This window comes from Anolis carolinensis, chromosome 4 (genome assembly GCF_035594765.1).
Source record: "Anolis carolinensis isolate JA03-04 chromosome 4, rAnoCar3.1.pri, whole genome shotgun sequence".
Classification (NCBI taxonomy): domain Eukaryota; kingdom Metazoa; phylum Chordata; class Lepidosauria; order Squamata; family Dactyloidae; genus Anolis; species Anolis carolinensis.
The window spans coordinates 150,145,024-150,163,130 of NC_085844.1; the positions used below are offsets into that span (position 1 = coordinate 150,145,024).

The 18,107-nt window shown below is 39.0% G+C and overlaps 1 protein-coding gene across 1 annotated transcript in view; it reads left to right on the plus strand.

Annotated features, from left to right (window-relative positions):
• snx7 (sorting nexin 7) overlaps positions 1-12,339 on the plus strand; it is a 75,996-nt gene extending 63,657 nt beyond the window's left edge. Inside the window, exon 9 of the mRNA XM_008109227.3 lies at positions 10,933-12,339. Coding sequence (XP_008107434.2) covers positions 10,933-11,016 — 84 coding nt within the window. The 3' untranslated portion in view covers positions 11,017-12,339. The remainder of the gene's footprint in view (positions 1-10,932) is intronic.
• The last annotated feature ends 5,768 nt before the right edge of the window (positions 12,340-18,107 follow it).

Consider the following 18,107-nt stretch of genomic DNA (forward strand, 5'->3'; position numbering starts at 1 on the left):
GAAATCCTCTATTTCAAACACTGCAGCAACTCACCAGCCACTGCTTCTGTGGGTACTTTTGGGGTACCTTACACTTCTCATTCTCCTGAGTGCAATTATTTTACTTCTTCTCCAGCTTTTGGATTATTTTACTGAAAATAAAGCAAAATTAACTTTGACAGTCCTGCTTTAGTGTTATGCAGCACTGTCCTTAAGTCTTGCAAGCCACATTGGAATTGCCTATCAAAGTTCACCAAGTACAGTCCTGAAAACATATTGTAGGGCAACCATTTAGCCATCCTAATCTAAAGGAAAAGCAAGCCCTGGAGTTCTTCTCCAGTAGTGAGCAACAACCATGCCAAGTAGAGATTCTTACTATTCTTTTCACCACCTGCCCTCATTGAGGTTTCCCTAGAAGATTTTTCATACTTTGATATGGGGCCAGCCAATATAAGAGGAGGAAAGACATGAGAGTAGAAAATATTTATTTCCTGTCATATTTGCCAAAGGAAAACTGTGATGGATCAAGGTAAAGGTAAAGGTTTTCCTTGACATTAAGTCTAGTTGTGTCGGACTCTGGGGGTTAATGCTCATCTCCATTTCTAAGCCGAAGAGCCGGCATTGTCCGTAGACACCTCCAAGGTGATGTGGCCAAGGTCATGACTGCATGGAGCACTGTTACCTTCTCGCCAAAGCAGTACCTATTGGTCTACTCACATTTGCATGTTTTTGAACTGCTAGGTTGGCAGAAGCTGGGGCTAACAGCAGGAGCTCACCCTGCTCCCCTGAGTTGAACCGCAGACCTTTCGGTCAGTAAGTTCAGTAGCGCAGCTGTTTAACCAAACCAAACCAAAGCTCTAATCTGGCTTAATGTTCTGGTCCAACTAGTTTCTTCTGGAAAGCCTATGAGCAGGCATGAGTGCACTAGCAACCACCAGCCCCAGTTTACGTTTCTCAAAAGCTGCTGTACATGTAGTGCAGGTAGAGCATAGTTATTGAATTATGGCTACCTTGTTCTCTGTACATTTGCTCTGTGTTATTGTTTATTTGTGTAAATGTGTCTTCAAGTCATGTGTCAGCTTGAGGTGACCCCATGAATTTCACAGGGTTTTCTTAAGTAAGGAATATTCACAATTGATGTTGCAAGTTCCTTTTTCTGGAATAAAGTCTGTAGAATGTGGAATTTGTTGACAGTCCCCCATGCAGGTACTAACTAGTGCTGACCTGCTTAGCTTTCAAGATCAGGTGAGATTTGGTGTCTTTAGGTTAGCAGTCCAAGTTGGTGATCATCACTGCATCAAAGTAAGGAAGAAGTATGTGTGTGTGGGTGAGAGCTAGCAAGCAAATAGGATAAGTTTTTCCAACTTATCAATAGACTCAAGAACTGTGTTTAATGAATTTTCTTTTATTCTCAGTGTTCCTAAGGAGATTTGTTGGCCTCTAATTTACATATACAATACCACAATACCACAATATCCTATAACAGCTTCATAGTGTAGGTCAGTGCTATTAATCTACATATCATAGATAGGAAGCCCCATAAGTCACTGGCAAATCTTATGCCATAGCCTTCGCTGTCTCATATGTTTGTTGTTTGTCTGATCTGTTGATCGTAATACATTTCATTCATTCATATGGTTGTTGTGATGATAAGAAGGAGAGGCAAGAAAGTAATACATACCAATTTAATCTCATTGGGGAAAAGTCAGCATGCAAAGGCAATAATGAAATGAATAAAAATTATGACATCATCATTTCCTTGAGGTTTGAAGCAATGGTTTTATAGCTTGCAAATCATTTTTCTAACCACTACACTACATTACCAATAATGTATTGGAACTGAATGTGTGCAAAATACTTGAACTTGTTCTGGTTGGTAATATTGTGCACTTAATACAAATCTAGCCTGTAGGTGCACTGAGGGGCAAGGTGATTCTGCTGTGTCTTCTTCAGTTACTTTTATTGCCTTGGGTCCTTTTGTATCACAAGCTCCTTATCAAGACACACAAGTACTTCTAAAATGTCATTTCTCCTTTGTTAGGACTGAGGTAAAGATGTGACCTTAGAGTTGTTCACCTCCTTTCTTAGGTACCATTGCCTGCAGATTTTTGCTGTCAATCTGTCGAGCCTCATTTAGCTGGTATGTAAGAACGGGTTTTATCCTCCTTAAGCCAGATTAATGCTGTCACTATGTGAAGTCTTTCTTCAGAGTGCACCTATGAAATGATGTACCCTGAGCAGAATGATTGAAAATGAGCCACAGAATTTTCTGTGGCTTGTCAGTTTTTCTGTTGCTTATGGGAGCTGTGATTTCTTTCTGCTTTAAACCTGCAAGATGCTATGCCGGGTACAATTTGAATTGTTCTCAAGGGCCCTGTGAAATAGGTTTCAAGGGCCCTGGTGAAAAAGAGGTCTGCCTTCCTCTGTGTGGCTTTAAAGCAGAGCCATGAACTAGTTAAGAAATTTATTTTATTTTACACTGTATTTCTTTGGAAGGTGTTTTCTGATTTCATTCCAGACCTAGGCAAGCATGCAGAGAATTACAATTCTAAGCCTCTTGATTTCAGCTCTGGGCCACTCACTTTGGCTGCAGTGCTGTAAAGATCTTTTGAAAGTATGAATAGGAAGAATATTCGAAGAATTAGTGGTGCAGAACAGTTGAAGAAGGGTATTCCTTCAGTTGTCATGACCAACTCTCTTCCTGAATCTCCATTTTCATTTACTGTATTCCCCCAAATCTTCAATTAGACTTGGAGAACTGTATCTTCTGCTCCTAGCCACCTCCATATCACCTTTTTCCTCCCTTCTCTAAGACCAAAATATAGTGGCCAGGTAACCTCCGATAGGGGTATTACTTGAAATCATGTAGATGTATCTGGTACAATGAACTCTTCCTGAGATGGGAGAATTTATACTGTTTGTTCACTGATAGGTCTATGGACTGTAATAAATATTGCTGTTGCTGTAGTGGCCAGGTAAAAGAAGAGGGTAGCTATTTATTTATCATGTCAGAAGCAAACCGAGGGTACAAGTTGTAATGTACTTGAATACATGAAATTAAAAAAACTTGACATTATACGAAATATCCTTTGACCAGTAGCTGGCCACTTCGAGTGCCTCTGGCGTTGCTATAAGATGTGTATGTGGCAGGGCTCAGACTGCATTGTAATAGGTGGTCTGTGGTTTGATCTTCTCCACACTTGCATGTCATGGACTCCACTTTGTAACCCCATTTCTTAAGGTTGGCTCTGCATCTTGTGGTGCCAGAGCACAGTCTATTCAGCGCCTTCCAAGTTGCCCAGTCTTCTGTGTGCCCAGGAGGGAGTCTCTCATTTGGCGTCAGCCACTGATTGAGGTTCTGGGTTTTAGTCTGCCACTTTTAGATTCTCACTTGCTGGGGTGTTCTTGCAAGTATCTCTAGATCTTAGAAAACTATTTCTTGATTTAAGGCCTTGATGTGCTGGCTGATATCTGAACAGGGGATGGACTGGAGATGTCAATAACTTGGTCCTTTCATTGCTGGCTGCTAGTTCCCGGTGGATGTCAGGTGGTGCATTACTGGCTAAACAGTATATTTTCTCCAGTGGTGTGGGGCGTAGACATCCTGTGATAATGTGACATGTCTCATTAAGAGCCACATCCACTGTTTGAACATGGTGAAATGTATTCCACATGGAGCAGTTGAGGACCACTCATTTATGTTCTGATTATTGATACATAAAGATGTTGATATCAAAATGCATTTCATTATATATTTCCAAAAATATGCATTCTGGGCCATTCTTCAGAGTCTGTGTGTCAACTGCCTGTTTCCTTCCACCAACCTGTGCAAAAAAAAAATTAAAGCTAAAGGAAAATAAATCTGTAGTGGGAATTACAACATGGACACACAAATACGGCATGCTTGACAATCAAAAGAAGAGCCTGCTGTTCCCAAAACAGCAGGTGGCCAGCACTATTGTGTTTGTATCACATTATCAGCAAGGCCTCCCCTGCGAGGAGAACAGATGAGCTTTATGCGGTTCTCCATAGCTCTCCTCCTCTATAATGTTTAATTCATCATTTCCCTGAATGACTTCATTAGCTATCACATCATCTTGCTGTAAGGGGTGTACATCCAGATAGAGTCAAGCAATTTAAGACAAGGTGGAGTCAGTAGCACTCATAAACACTTATCTTTGTGCTCATTTCATTGGGAGATGGTGCCACTGGGGCAATGTCCTATGGGAGTTGGCACAGCAGGGAATCCCAAGCCACTTGAAATGAAGGTTAAAAAAAAAAAGATTACCATATATATTCACATATAAATCAACCTTATGTATAAGTTGATAGCATTTTGAGGAGGAAAATTATGGATTTTGACACAATTCACGGATTAGTTGAAGATCATTCTGTGGAGAGGGGAAAGTGCCAGCGTTGCCTAAGGAAGCCTGCTGTCCTGGCCACTGACATCATTCCCTTCTTTTTTGAGCATTCAAAAAGAACTTTCACCACTCTGCTAAGAGAGGCAGATAGTTCTTTTTTCAAATAAAAGTACAGTATTAATTCTCATCTCTAAAGGATAATGCCTTCTCTGAGTAGAGTGGTGAAGGGCGAGAGTTTAGGCCATCCCAGGAGAATCTAAAAGAAGCACCACCTCTTTTCTCTCCATGCTCTTTTCAGAGGAAGTGCAAAAAGCTATCATCATTTTACCAACCAGGCATTAAAAAAGGCCAGAACCCGCCCCATGATAGAAAGAGTAGGGGGATCTGTGCTTCTTTTAGGTTCTCCCAGGATTGACTAAGCTCTTGCCTTTCACCACTCTATTCTGAAAATGTGATGGTTCCATTTTTATTAGGAGTTAAAACACAGTACTTATATTGACCCATGGATAATTTGATTCTGTTTTTTTGGGTCAGTTTTTTTACTAAAATTTGTAGACTTATGCATCAGTATATACAATACATCTCAAAATGTGTTAGTGGGGGAAGCACTTCCTTTACTAAGACACAACACCCAGTGTTTGCCATTCTTATTTATCTCCTGTGGTCCTGTCTCACACATCTCATTAGTTGCAGTCTATGTCTCTTCCCACCATTCGGTGAATTGGCTGTAGTTGATGGGAACTGGGAATCAAATTTTATCTGACACTAGTAACTTCACCAGCACTATCCTAACCCATGATGTAAATTGTTGTGCAAACGTGCTTTCTGCTGCTCCTGAAATTAGGGTGTATTTACGTTGTAGAATTAATGCAGTTTGACACCACTTTAACTGCCAAGGCTCAATGTTATGGAATCATGTTTTACAAGGTTTTGCAAGGCACTATCCTAACCCATGCAGAAGATTGTGCAAACTTGTTTTCTGCTGCTCCAAAAATTAGGGTGCATTTATGCACGGCCCAATGTTATGGAAACATGTTTTGCAAGGTTTTTTAGCTATCTCTGTGAAAGAGTGCTGGTGCCTCACTAAACTACAACTCCAGGGATTCCATAGCATTGAACCAGGTCAATTAAAGTTATGTCAAACTGCATTAATTTTACAGTGCAGATGCACCCTCGGACATGAATCAGCAGGTTTCAAATTATGAAAACAGAGAGTCCACCTAAGCATTAGAAATCTTTTTTCACTATAAGAGTCCTGGAAAAGTGGTGGTCTCTCCATCTTTTAGAGTTCTTTAAACAGAAGTTGGATTGGCTTCTTTTGGGGGTGCTTTCGTTCTATATTCCCACATAGCAGGGGTATGTGCTGGATAACATTTGTGGTCCCTTTCAACTCCTAAGGTTTGTCATTCAATTAGCCAAATCTACTGATATCCTGAGCTCAAACTGGCAGCTTAATCAGCAAGAAAGGCCTGTGATGTACCACTGAGCTATTGAACATCACGAACATAATTGTTGCACGGCAATCCAAATTGAACAGTCAGTGATGGTATCCCAGTTGTCCTTGATAGCTATCTGGACATAAATGTTTTTGAAACTGCCAGTCATATGGGGAACAGTTGCAATTATCCAACATCACCACTTCTGTTGGATTACCAACATGAACATTGTATAAGACATGAGCAAAATAGGAAATGGCATTGCATAAAACAACAACATTAAATGATTCATTTATCACTGACAAAACAAAAGTTTTTGAGTTTAAAAATATAATAAGTGGCTTATATTTGAAGCCACTATATATTGCATCCTTTTGCAATGAACATTTAAAGCTTCTTTTTCCTTACATAAGTTATTCAATTTTTAAAGCTTATCCTCATTTATATAATCAAATGTGTGTTCCCAAATTCAGATGCTTCAGTAGCTTATTTTGTTGTCTGTGATCAGAGTACAGCTCCAGCTGACAAGATATATAATTAACCACACCAATACAAAAGTAGGTCTCTGTGCCTCGGGCTCCAGGCCTTTCTTTTACAGAACATCAGCTGCAGAAGTGACATTACTTTTGAGGCATGCGTTTCAGTTGCCCTGAAATTGTTTTATTCCAGTCCCTTAGCATGGAAAAGGGAGATGTTTGTTGCAACTAAAAAGCTTCATTAAAGCAAACTAACTGGAGAGATAAAAATGCAAAGAGGAGTTTTGGAAAAAAAATTTGCACATATGGGACTGGATATGTAATTTTGAATCTAATTATACTTTTATGTTGTTATGGGTCACACACACACAAAAAAGATAACTGCACAAAATGAGAAGGCCTGAAAAAGTATATGGTCTCATTAGCAACATCATTGCAAGGTACAATGTATGAACTACATAATTCATTTGGGTTGTGGGAGTAGCCTGGGCAATGTTTCAGCACTGCAGACAGCTACACATTTAGTTCATTAGCTGTTGCATGTATGCACATGGAACATAAAGTTTTTAAAAATATGAAGTAATTTCTGATACAGTATACAAATAGACATGCTAAGGCAAGCTGAGATCAATAAAGAATTATCTTGGCCTGTTATATGTTAAGGGGAACATTGCAGCTGCATCTTTCACTGCAGTTGTGGCTACTACAGAAACCTCCAGTTTAGTGGTCCTTCTTTATGACTCAATAAATTGGGGGCAATAATCAAGCTGGGGCCTGTGCTGAATACACAAGGCTACATTCCGTATCCCTGTACATTAATATTGAGTGAATGTCACCCCAAATTCTATATTTAAAATAATTAGCACCCCCAATATGGTGGATATTTATGTTTATGCAACATCCTTTTTCTTTTTTCAAGAACCAAACAGAATTGAAAATATGATAAAAGATGCACTCAGAATTAAAGAATTCTGAATCTAGACCTTTTCTGAGAACCAGAACTGGACGGAGCTCTCAGCCTTTCCACTCAAAAATTGACTCCTGGGTTTTCCTCTGATCATATAAATATTCCACCCATGGTGATAATTTACTGAATTATTTGCAATTACTTTAGGATTATTTAATTAGTGACCTAGTAATTTGCATACTGGACAATTATGTGCATCAGGAATTGGGAACCAAGCCCCCCCCCCCCCCCCAATATTGATTGGATTGCATCTCCCAGCTCCCATCATCCCTGACTATGCTAGGCTGATTAGACTTATCATTCAATTGTATTGGAAGGGCCACACAAACCCCAAACCTGATATATATTATGTTTTACAAAGAATAGCTCTAAAATGTGCATTCAAGTTACCTATCAATTTACAGTAACCCCCATGCATTATGCAGGGTTTTCTTAGCAAGGAATACTCAGAGATGGTTTTGTCAGTTCCTTCCTCTGAAGTATATCCTTCAACATGTGGCAAATTGTTACATTACGAATGCTTTGTAAGCCGCCCCAAGTCCCTTTTAGGAGATGGTGGTGGGGTAGAAATAAAGTCGTCGTTGTTCTTGTTGTTGTTGTTGTTAATATTTCTTGGTGATCTTCCATCCTTTCATATGGATAAATAGATAGATAGATAGATAGATAGATAGATAGATAGATAGATGATAGAGATAGTGGAAGCAATGTGAGAAGAAATGGAAAAAAAACCTAAACATGGACTATTGATATTATTTCAAACAGAAGTAAAAAGAAAATAAGTCGTAAAGAATTATGCTTGCTTCTTGAATGATTTTGCTTTCTTTTTGAGCCTTTATGTCCACAACTATCAGAAATGCTGGTAACCATCCAGTCTTGCATATATCTATTCATAAATAACTTCTACTACATAGGTTCACAGGGTTTTTATTGTTAACTACTGTCAATTTAGCTCCCACTTTCTAGTGATCTTCCAAATGAGAGCTCTCCAAGTCTCCCTATCACCTTCTTTGAGTCAATCCATCAGGAATGTGCCTTCTATCTTACCAAGCATTATTGTTTTTCATAGTGAGTCAGGTCTTCTCAAGATATGTCTGAGGTAAGATAGTATCAATGTCATCATCTTGGGGTCTAGAAATAGTTCAGGCTTGATTTGCTCTAAGACCCATTGGCTTTTTGCAATTCATGGTATCCATTGAACTCTCCTCCAGCACTACACTTAGTTCACTGTCCAGCTTTTACAATTTAGTCTAAGACTGTGGGCCTATGATTCAGTCTTCTCCACTATGACACTCTCCAAAAGTGCTGGATTACAACTCCCATCATTTCTAGCTTGGAGATTATAGGAGGTCCAGCACATCTAATGGATACCACTTTTGGGGACACTGCTACACATACATAGAGATAAGACCTACTAAATTCCATTGGATTCGTATTACACTATCCACAGCAGTTTTGAGTAGATTTATTAAAAGTCAGCTCCCCGTGAGCTCTTATAGGATTTGCTTCCAAATAAGTATAGGGAATGGGTTTTTGTTGCACAGGAGAAAGGCAAGTCTAGCAGTACATAGATATTGTGGCACTTATAGGAGTAGTACTGTTCTTAAAATGAGGGGGTGTCAAAGTTGGTTACTATTTCATTTTTACATTCCTCTTCCTGAAGCTTTTTTTAACAGTATAGTTTTGTAAAAGTCTACTCAAAAATGAGTCTTGTGGACTTAGAATCATAGAATTGAAAGAGAGCACAAAAGCCATCCAGTGCAAGCTCCTGTTGTGCAAAAATACACAATCAAAGCACCAATAACATATGGTCATTCAGCATCTGTTAAAAAACCTCCTAACAAAGAGATGCCACTACGCTACAAGGCTTGAGAGGGGCTCACTTCTAGGTGCATATAGGCTGGAATATTTTTATAGCATCAGTGTAGGTGTTGCTGGCAGAAGAACAAAGAACCCATGAATACAGGGGCCATGTAGGAAGAAAGATGTGTGAGAAATAGGATGCTTAGAGCCTACAGATTTTGTTCACTGTTCCTCACCACCACTGAACAGTCCTTGAAAAGGGCCAAGGCTAGCATAGTGCACCAAAGGTATTCCTGCTGTATTTGGATTTTGCTGCATTCTGTGATTACTTGTTTTGTTTAGTACCCTTTTCTGGAAAAAACTGCCAGGAGATGGAATCAATCAAACTGATCATGGCTGTGGGAAAAACTGCTTCCTTCTCCTCTTTCCCAAAGGAATTTAATATTGCCATATTTCATTACCAGAAAGTCCAACCTTAGCATGAAAGAACTGACAGAATATAGAGCTCTCCCTGGGGAAAAAAATTCACATATTATGTGTCAGTAAATTTTGGTTTGTTTTATCCTTGCCAGTGGTTGAGCCAATATCTGGAATTTCCTTCTCAAAGAAATCATCTCATTCTCCAGAAGCTGATGAATATGTTTTAGGATAGCATTTAGAGTTGGATACAAAGCTAAACATACACAAAGGAGATCTACTGGGCTGCATTTAGTATTGGACTTCCACTAGAAGAAGGCAGAACCCAGAAAAAAATGGAAGGGACAGTCCATCTTCCCACTACAGTTCCCAAACTCCTAAAATTGGTTTTGGGGTAGCATAGAGATCATAGAATCATAGAGTTGGAAGAGACTTCACAGGCCATCCAGTCCAACCCCCTGCAAGAAGCAGGAAAATCTCATTCAAAACACCCCCTGTGCTTTGTGGGACAGCTTATGGAGCTGGGTATGTTTAGCTTGGAGAAGAGTAGATGGAGAGGAAGATAAATACCTGAAGGGATAGCATGTAGAAAATGGAATAAGTTTGTTTTCTGTTGCTTCGGAGACTAGAAATTGAACCAATGGAATATGAGGGGATGGACTCTCCTTTTTTGAAAGTGTTTCAACAGAGCTTAGACAGGCATGCTTCAGTAGTGCTTGGGCTGTACATCCTTGCACGGCACGAGATTTGTCTAGATGACTCTTGCAAGTCTTCCCAACTCAATATTCTATAATTCTTTTATTCTATTCAGAGGTAGTGGAGATTGCTCTGACCTGGAGCCCTGTAGTAAAGTGAAGAGTTTAATACACAATGAAGTTTGATCAATAAGCACAACAGATGTGTTTGGTGTAAGAGGAAGTGCATGTACAGAGATGGGAACACAGTGGCTTTTAAATATTCTTTCATGAAGTAGTTTCCATTCCAAGAAGCTCTATTACCTGACCTTTTTTTTTTGCACTGTTTTAATACCAGTTATTATAGTAGCCATCAATACAGGATTTGCAGCTAAAAGATAATTGAAATAAGAAGACTGTTTAAAAGGTTTTCTGAAGACAGGGTTTTCAAATATTTTTATTGGATTTTTAAAGCTTGTATGCAAATAAAAAGGTTAGATTTCCATTATTGTGTCTGCAAAATGCACCTTGATGTGTGACCAAATTTGCAAGAGTTTCCGATCAATGAACAGTGGATGGAGAATATTTATCTTTACAACCTTGGTTAGCTACATCTTCCTTAATTAGATTTACATCTATAATCCAGTTTATAGGATCTTACAAACACAAGATGTGATGGTCAACACAACTACTTGCCAGCATAGAACTGTAGATTTGTGCTATAGATGTTAAATGAACATACCTTTATGCCATTTTAGAAATATCAATGAGTTATAAAAATTTCTTTCTGTTACTAATTTTTTCCCATTTTCTGCTAAGTGCCTAGCTACCTGGGAGTCCTTCTTGACATCTCAAGCAACATCAGACATTTCCTTGGAAGAACAATCCGAAGATCAGACTTGACTTCTTCTTACAAGGATCCATCATCCCTACTTGATATTGACACTAGCCAAAGAAATTATCTAATTATCAAATCCAATTATCCCATATAACTAAGATGCAATAGTGTGTTGAAAAGAAATGTATTAAAATCTCAGGCATTTTGTTGTCCTGGGTTGTATTTGAATTGCTGAAAAAAGGAAGACACTAAGTCCAAATATAACACAGATTGAGAAAGCTTGCCTTATTACTTCGAGGTCTCCAAAAAGTGAAATGTCTGAGATATCCAGATACTTTTTGATGTGAACCCAGTGTGTGAAAGAAAACAAGAAATGTGAAGGGCTGGCATGTTTTTATTCTTCAGGGCTAGTTTAAATTTCCCCCAGTGTTGGTGGGTGCACTGGATCCAAAACTTGGTTCTAGTTCCAAAGCCTTTCCTATACACCAACTGCTGCCAGCTTTTTATCCTCTATTAAATAAATGATACAGATCTATGTGTAGGAACTAGGGGAGAGTTTTCCAGGCCATTTTATAAAGATGGCTCTCTCTTTCCACTCTCAGAAAAGGAAACCTGGCACCACAACCTTTGGTTTAGCATGACAGGAATGAATTTGTGGGTTGTACACACTCCATCCCTTTTCTCCAACTTTCCTCTTCTCTGTGAAATTTAAGTTACAAACCTTAGAATCTTAACTTCAATAGAGTTTAAAATTATATCCAAATTCTATATTAATTACAGTTTCTTAAATTATGTCTGAACCTGGTTTCCTAGCATAGTCAAAATTAACCAGTTTTTCATGGATTCAAATAGCAGGAAAAGGCATAAAGGAGAAAATCCTGACAGTAAGTGCTATTTGACAGTGTAATCAACTGATGAGAGGGTAGAGAAATCTCTTTCATTGGAGGTTTTTAAACAGAGGTTGATGTACACCTTTCAGGGATACCTTAGCTGTGTATTGGTGCAAGACAAGGAGTAGGATAGCTTACCTTTTGTGATCCCTTACAACTTTTAAGATTTTACAAAGCTATATTTGAGCAAAATAACATGACATTTATGAGAAACACAAACAAAGACTTCTAAACTTCTTGTCACACCAGAAGATGAAGGTAGTGTGTGAGAGAGAGACTGATGTATGTTCTTCCTTGTAATGCTAGACTATAATAGTTCAGTGTTCAAACTGGACAATGAGTAAGAGAAAGAAAGAAAAAAACCTTAATGATTTTCTGCATATATTTGAAATATGTTTTTCAAATGCCCTGTAATTTGGATATCAAATCCCAGTATTTTAAATATGTAAAAAAATGTCAATTTTAATAATAAAAATAATAGGATTTTTTTCATTTTTATTTTTTTGTATTCATAGTTTAATTTTGGTATTTATAAAAATGATAATGTGGACCAAATCTCTGCATCCCTCAAGAGACACTGGTGACAAGGTTTTTGGGAGTCTATGTGAGTAAGGAAACCTAGACTCACCTCAAATCAACTGCTTGCTATTCATACAAGGTTTGCCAACTTCCTGTGAGTATCACAGGTTTTTTACAGTTAAACTGACATTGCTCCACTTGAGGCAAAATCGGGATACTTCAGAGCATGCTGGAAACTCTATCCCATGGCTTCAAGACAGTCTTGACAGTGACGTCTGGTCCATTTCAGACCTGTCTGCTGTCCAGGCTGGACATCAATACTATCACCTATGCCCATGTTGGAACTGCTGCGACTTCCAGTGAGCCAGAGATCTCCATCTGAGCTCCTAGCCATCATGGGCACCCTGTTATGACATCGGCAAAGGGATCCACAGGATCAGTAAGGAGAAGGGGAGATCACCTCACCTTGGCTGGAGGTGATGGTTGGCTGGAAGCAGTGGCATCTGTTTAGGCTCAACACAGCTGAAACATGTGAATGCCAACATGACACTGAAGTGGGTTGAGATAGTTGCATTTGCCCCCACATTTAGCAGCTAATGGCAACTTGTCTTGTGCCAGATAGTTCTCCTTGTGTATCCTGGCTACTTTCATCTTCCCTCCCCAGGAGCTTAGACCAAGGTAAGTAAACATCTTTATACATCTTTACACAATTGTAGCTTAAATCCATGGTGGATTTAAAGCCGAAAAAATAAGCAACCTCCATAAAATGCATAATGTGTGTAACATTCTCTTCTTTCAAGTTCAAGGTTTGCTGTAGAAAGAAAAAAACATTTCCAACACTGTTGTTTCTTTGAAAAATATGTGTCTTTTTATCTTTTTCCAATTCACTTTTCGTTTTTCATTATTCAACAAAGCTGTAAATTAGGGAAGGGAGAATCTCATTAGCAACCTACAAACATGAAGTTCTTGCATATCACAGCATTGACTGTTCTACATCCTTCCTTCTTTTTAACACTTGTGCATAAATTATACTAGTCAGTTCTTGTTCTCATGATTCATTTATAGTGATTATTATATGGCACAGAGAAGGGCTTTTATCATCAAACTGCCACTAACATTTTTAAATATGCTGTGTTTATATTTATGGCTTTTCTAGAGTTGTTTTTTTATGTCAATTTATTACTCATCCAGCCATGTTTCTGGAGATTCATTTTCTTTAAGTATTTATTCTTGGGTGTCAACATTTGTTTTTTCTTACTCCACTGCTCACACATTTCAAGTGGCCTTTTTAACACCCTAGCTGCCAACTTGTTTTCATGAAAATGGTCTGATGTTCTACCTTTTTTATTTTAATAATAGCAGGCTGGTGGTTTGGTTTTAAAGAAAACTGAAGTTAACTAAAATTAGAGAGCTGACATTTTGTAGAGTTTTGGTTCCTGGAGTCTAAGAGACCAAGTTTCAAATCCTCACACAGCACAGAAGCCCAGTGTGTGGCTTTGAGCAAGTCACACAATTTCAGGTCAAAAGGAAGCAATGGCAACAAAATCTCATGATACAATTGTCTTAGGGGTGCCAAAGGAAACAATCTGAAGGCACACAGCTATAAACTAAACCCCACAAAATTCAAAATCACCCTGGAAGGATCTTCTATGTTCTTCTTGGACTACACCTGGGGTCAATTTATAAGGGGAGACTTTGATTGGATACTAAGGGGGGAAAGGTTGTCTATAGAACTAGTTAGCTAAAAGCATGATAATAATAAAAATAAATAAAACTTTATTTATACCCCGCCACCATCTCCCCACCGGGACTCGGGGCGGCTTACATGGGGCAGTGGCCCAAAACAACGTAAGAACAAAATATAAGCAACACAACACAATCACAATATAAAAAAAGATAAAACAGTAATACAATATATCAATGTAAACAACAATACAGGATAAAAAATTACATTTAAAACACATAAATGGTAAGACTGTAATAAATACAGGATAGATTATTAAAAACCCTCTGGGGCTGATTAATTAATGACTGTTTCTCTGAAGGCCTGCCGAATTGTTTGCATCAAGGCTTTAAAAAAAAAGCTGGGATGTCATTGAGGTTGTTCCAGCTCTGGTCCCACATTTTCTGTCCCAAGCAAAAGGTTCCAAATTTGGCAACAATCAGGCTTCCAGGAGGAAGGAATTTCACAATCGGGGTGCCACTGCAGAAAGGGCCCTCTCCGATATCCTTCCACACTGCATTTCTCCTTATGATGGGACACAGAAGAAGGCCCCTCTAATGAATCTCTATTCTCAGGCAGGCATAAAGAGAAAGAGAGCTCCATCAAATATCAAGATCCTAAGCCATTTAGAGCTTCAAATGTCATTACCATCAGTTTGAATTCCAAATAGACATTTATTGGCAGGTAGAAATGTATTGGCAACTCTTCAAAGCTCATCCTTTGCTTGGAGTAGCAACAGTTCTCAGGATGGCCCTTGAAATCGATGTTTACACAATGCAACCTGTATTTACTTATATGCCTAAGTTAGGAAGAAGTAAATTTAGCCATTCTTTCTATTTGTAATAGTGCAAATCTGAGAAGCTTCCATAGGAATATTCCATTAAAATGCAGAATAAACAGCAATACTCCGAAAGCTTCAAAACGGAAGATTGCTCAAGCAATGAGCTTTTTATGGTGCAGTTTGAGCAACCACTCAGTGGAAACATTGGAAGAACACTTCTCATCTTTGGCCTTCCTGGTTCTGACACCTACATCACAGGCCCACTTCCTTCCTTTTATTTATCACTCCCTGGGCTTGGGACCAGAATTAGTTGCCACAGCTACCATCTGTCCATATTTGTTAGTTACACTTTTGGAGAGGATAAAAAAGGTGACGGGTAAGAAATAAAGGCCAGAAATTACCAGTTTGAAACAACCACCTCAGATTTTGAAGCACTGCTTCAGGCAAGATATAATTAAACAGAAGAAGGAAAAAAAAAGAAAGAAAGAAAGAAAGAAAGAAAGAAAGAAAGGAAGAAAGAAAGAAAGAAAGAAAGAAAGAAAGAAAGAAAGAAAGAAAGAAAGAGGAAAGCCAATATTTGTATATATTATCCAATCACTTTTCATTTTAGAACTATTATTTGCTTTTGAGTATATATATATGCATAGCTCAATTTTCTCAACCATTAGGAAGCTGATCCTCATTTTGTCTGAATTGTTTCATGGAGATAAATTGGACTGTTATTTTTTTTGAGAAGAGTAAAGGTTGCTTTGGGGAATTCTCTAGTTTTGTTCCTTGGAGAGCCAATGCTTTTAGTTGGCAGAGATGATAAAAATGATTGGTTTGTACATCCAGCTTAGTATTGTGACCTTTTGGTGTGCAGTAAAGTCAAGAGAAGCTCATTTCCCCTTATTTTACAACTCAAGCCCTTTCAGCTACGTCCTTCGCAATAACATTCTAACAATATCAGCAACAGTAAATTTGCTCTTTATATTTATGTACATTTTGAGTGCATGAGTAATTGGCTCAAAGCCATGCCTATAGCATCATGGGTTGTGTTGCACACACAATTAATTCTGGACAGGGGTCACCTAATGAGAGAAAGTCCCACCAAGACAAGAGTAAAAAAAAAGATGACCTCTAAGGAAAACTGTGTAGAGTGATACAATACATTGACTTCTCTGTGCTTCATAGATGGAGGAAATTGATTGATGGCAGAATTTAAAATAGAAACGGTTTATTCATCTCATAACAATACCCAAACTAATTCTTTCAATCTACAGATCTTAAATATACATCCCTTACAATGGTAAGCAGAAATGTTGCACCATTAATGGTTCCCACCAGTCAATCATACCCTCCTGCCTGATACTCCATTCAGTTCATTCCAATTCAGTTTTCCACCCTATTTCCCATTGGTCAACATTCTGTTGCCACACTTAGTCCCCACTGGCTAGATGAGATTGTATGTGTGTGTGTGTGTGTGTGTGTGTGTGTGTGTTTTTAAAGTAAAACTTTATTTATAGACTGGCCTCTCTTCCTGAGGGGACTAAATAATTTCATGCACCTCAAAAATGTTTTTCAGTCTCTCCTGCCATGCATGGGTTGGGCTCCTTTAGAAGGACCAAGGCTTCTTTGAGTTTCACACTAGAGATTATAGAGCAGAAGTGGGCAAAATGCAGTCCTTAGTGTTTGCAGGACTACAACTTGCAGAAACTCTCACTAGCAAAGCCAATGCTGGGAGTCTAACAACTTCAGGAGGACTGCACTTTAGCCGCTCCTGCCATGGGATTTCCACATCCATGAAAACAAATGCATTAGATAAGTAATGGCTTACTACCAATGAGTGGAAAGTTTATTTATCATGTCAGAAGTGAAGTGAAGATACAGTTAGCATGTGTCAGAAGTGAAATGAGGATACAGTTAAAAACAAACAAAGTTAAATGCTTGGTATGATACTATATGTCCTTTGACCAGAAGCTGGCCACTTGGAGTGCTTCTGGTGTCACTATAAGAAGGCCCTCCATTGTACTGGCTGCACTGTAAGAAGTGGTCTGTGGTTTGCTCTTCTCCAGACTCGTATGTCGTGGATTCCACTTTGTAACCTCATTTCTGAAGATTGTCTCTGCACCTTGTGGTGCCAGAGTGCAGTCTGTTCAGCGCCTTCCAAGTTGCTCAGTCCTCTGTGTGCCCAGGAGGACGTTTCTCATCTGGTATTAGCCATGGATTGAGGTTCCAGGTTTTAGCCTGCTAGGTTTAGACTCTCTCTTGCTGAGGTGTTCCTGCAAGTAGCTCTATAGATCTTAGAAACTATTTCTTGATTTAAGCAGCATGCTGGCTGCTATTTGAACAGAGGATGGGCTGGAGATGTCACTGCCTTAGTCCTTTCATTATTGGTTGCTACTTCCCAATGGATGTCAGGTGGTGCAATACTAGCTAAACTGTATAAATTCTCCAGTGGTGTAGGGTGCAGGATCGTAACACATCCAGGCGTCTTCTGGGCAACGTCTTTGTAAACGGCTGATTCTCTCATACCAGAAGCAACTTGCAGCATGGGTGGAAGGTTACCATTAATGAAAACATAGTTGTATTGCTTCTCATGAAGCTAGTTTACATATTTAGCTGTAACTCATCAGATGTATTGTCAAGGACAGAACGCCACAAGATTCAAAGTAACAGAGTTTATTAGATTACAGAACTCAAAAATGCCCGTAAAAACACAAGGGCCAGGCAATTTTTGCCTTTAGGAGCAAAAAGGGACAAAAGTAAATGTTCAAAAGATAAACCGGATTAAACCGGAGTTTAATCCGGGTAAAAACAAACTGCTTTCTTCAGCCTGGGTATAAACAAAACGAAAGGCAAGGAACAAAAGATACAAGGAATGCAACTAATTGGCAGCAGATTCCTCTCTGCTGCCAACACTGAGTTTAGAGTAACTTGCGTCGCTCCCACACACACACACAGCAGACAGGATCTCCAACACGAGCAGACGCAGCCAGGGATTTTAGCAGTAGAGTAGACCAGTTCCGTTCCGTAGATCAAAGCCAGAAGCAGACATTTGTAGTTTTTCCAAGTCCAAGAAGGGGGGGGAAGACAAGCCGTGGTCAGTTCAGTCCGAGTTCTCAAAGCAGGAGATGGCGTCCGTCAGGAAGACGACGGAAGGTCAAGCTAATAAGAGTAAGCACAGGTTTGCACAAACAAATGCCCACACAATCCCTCCCGCCGTCTGACCCTGGATTCCAATCAACTTACGTCTCAGCACAG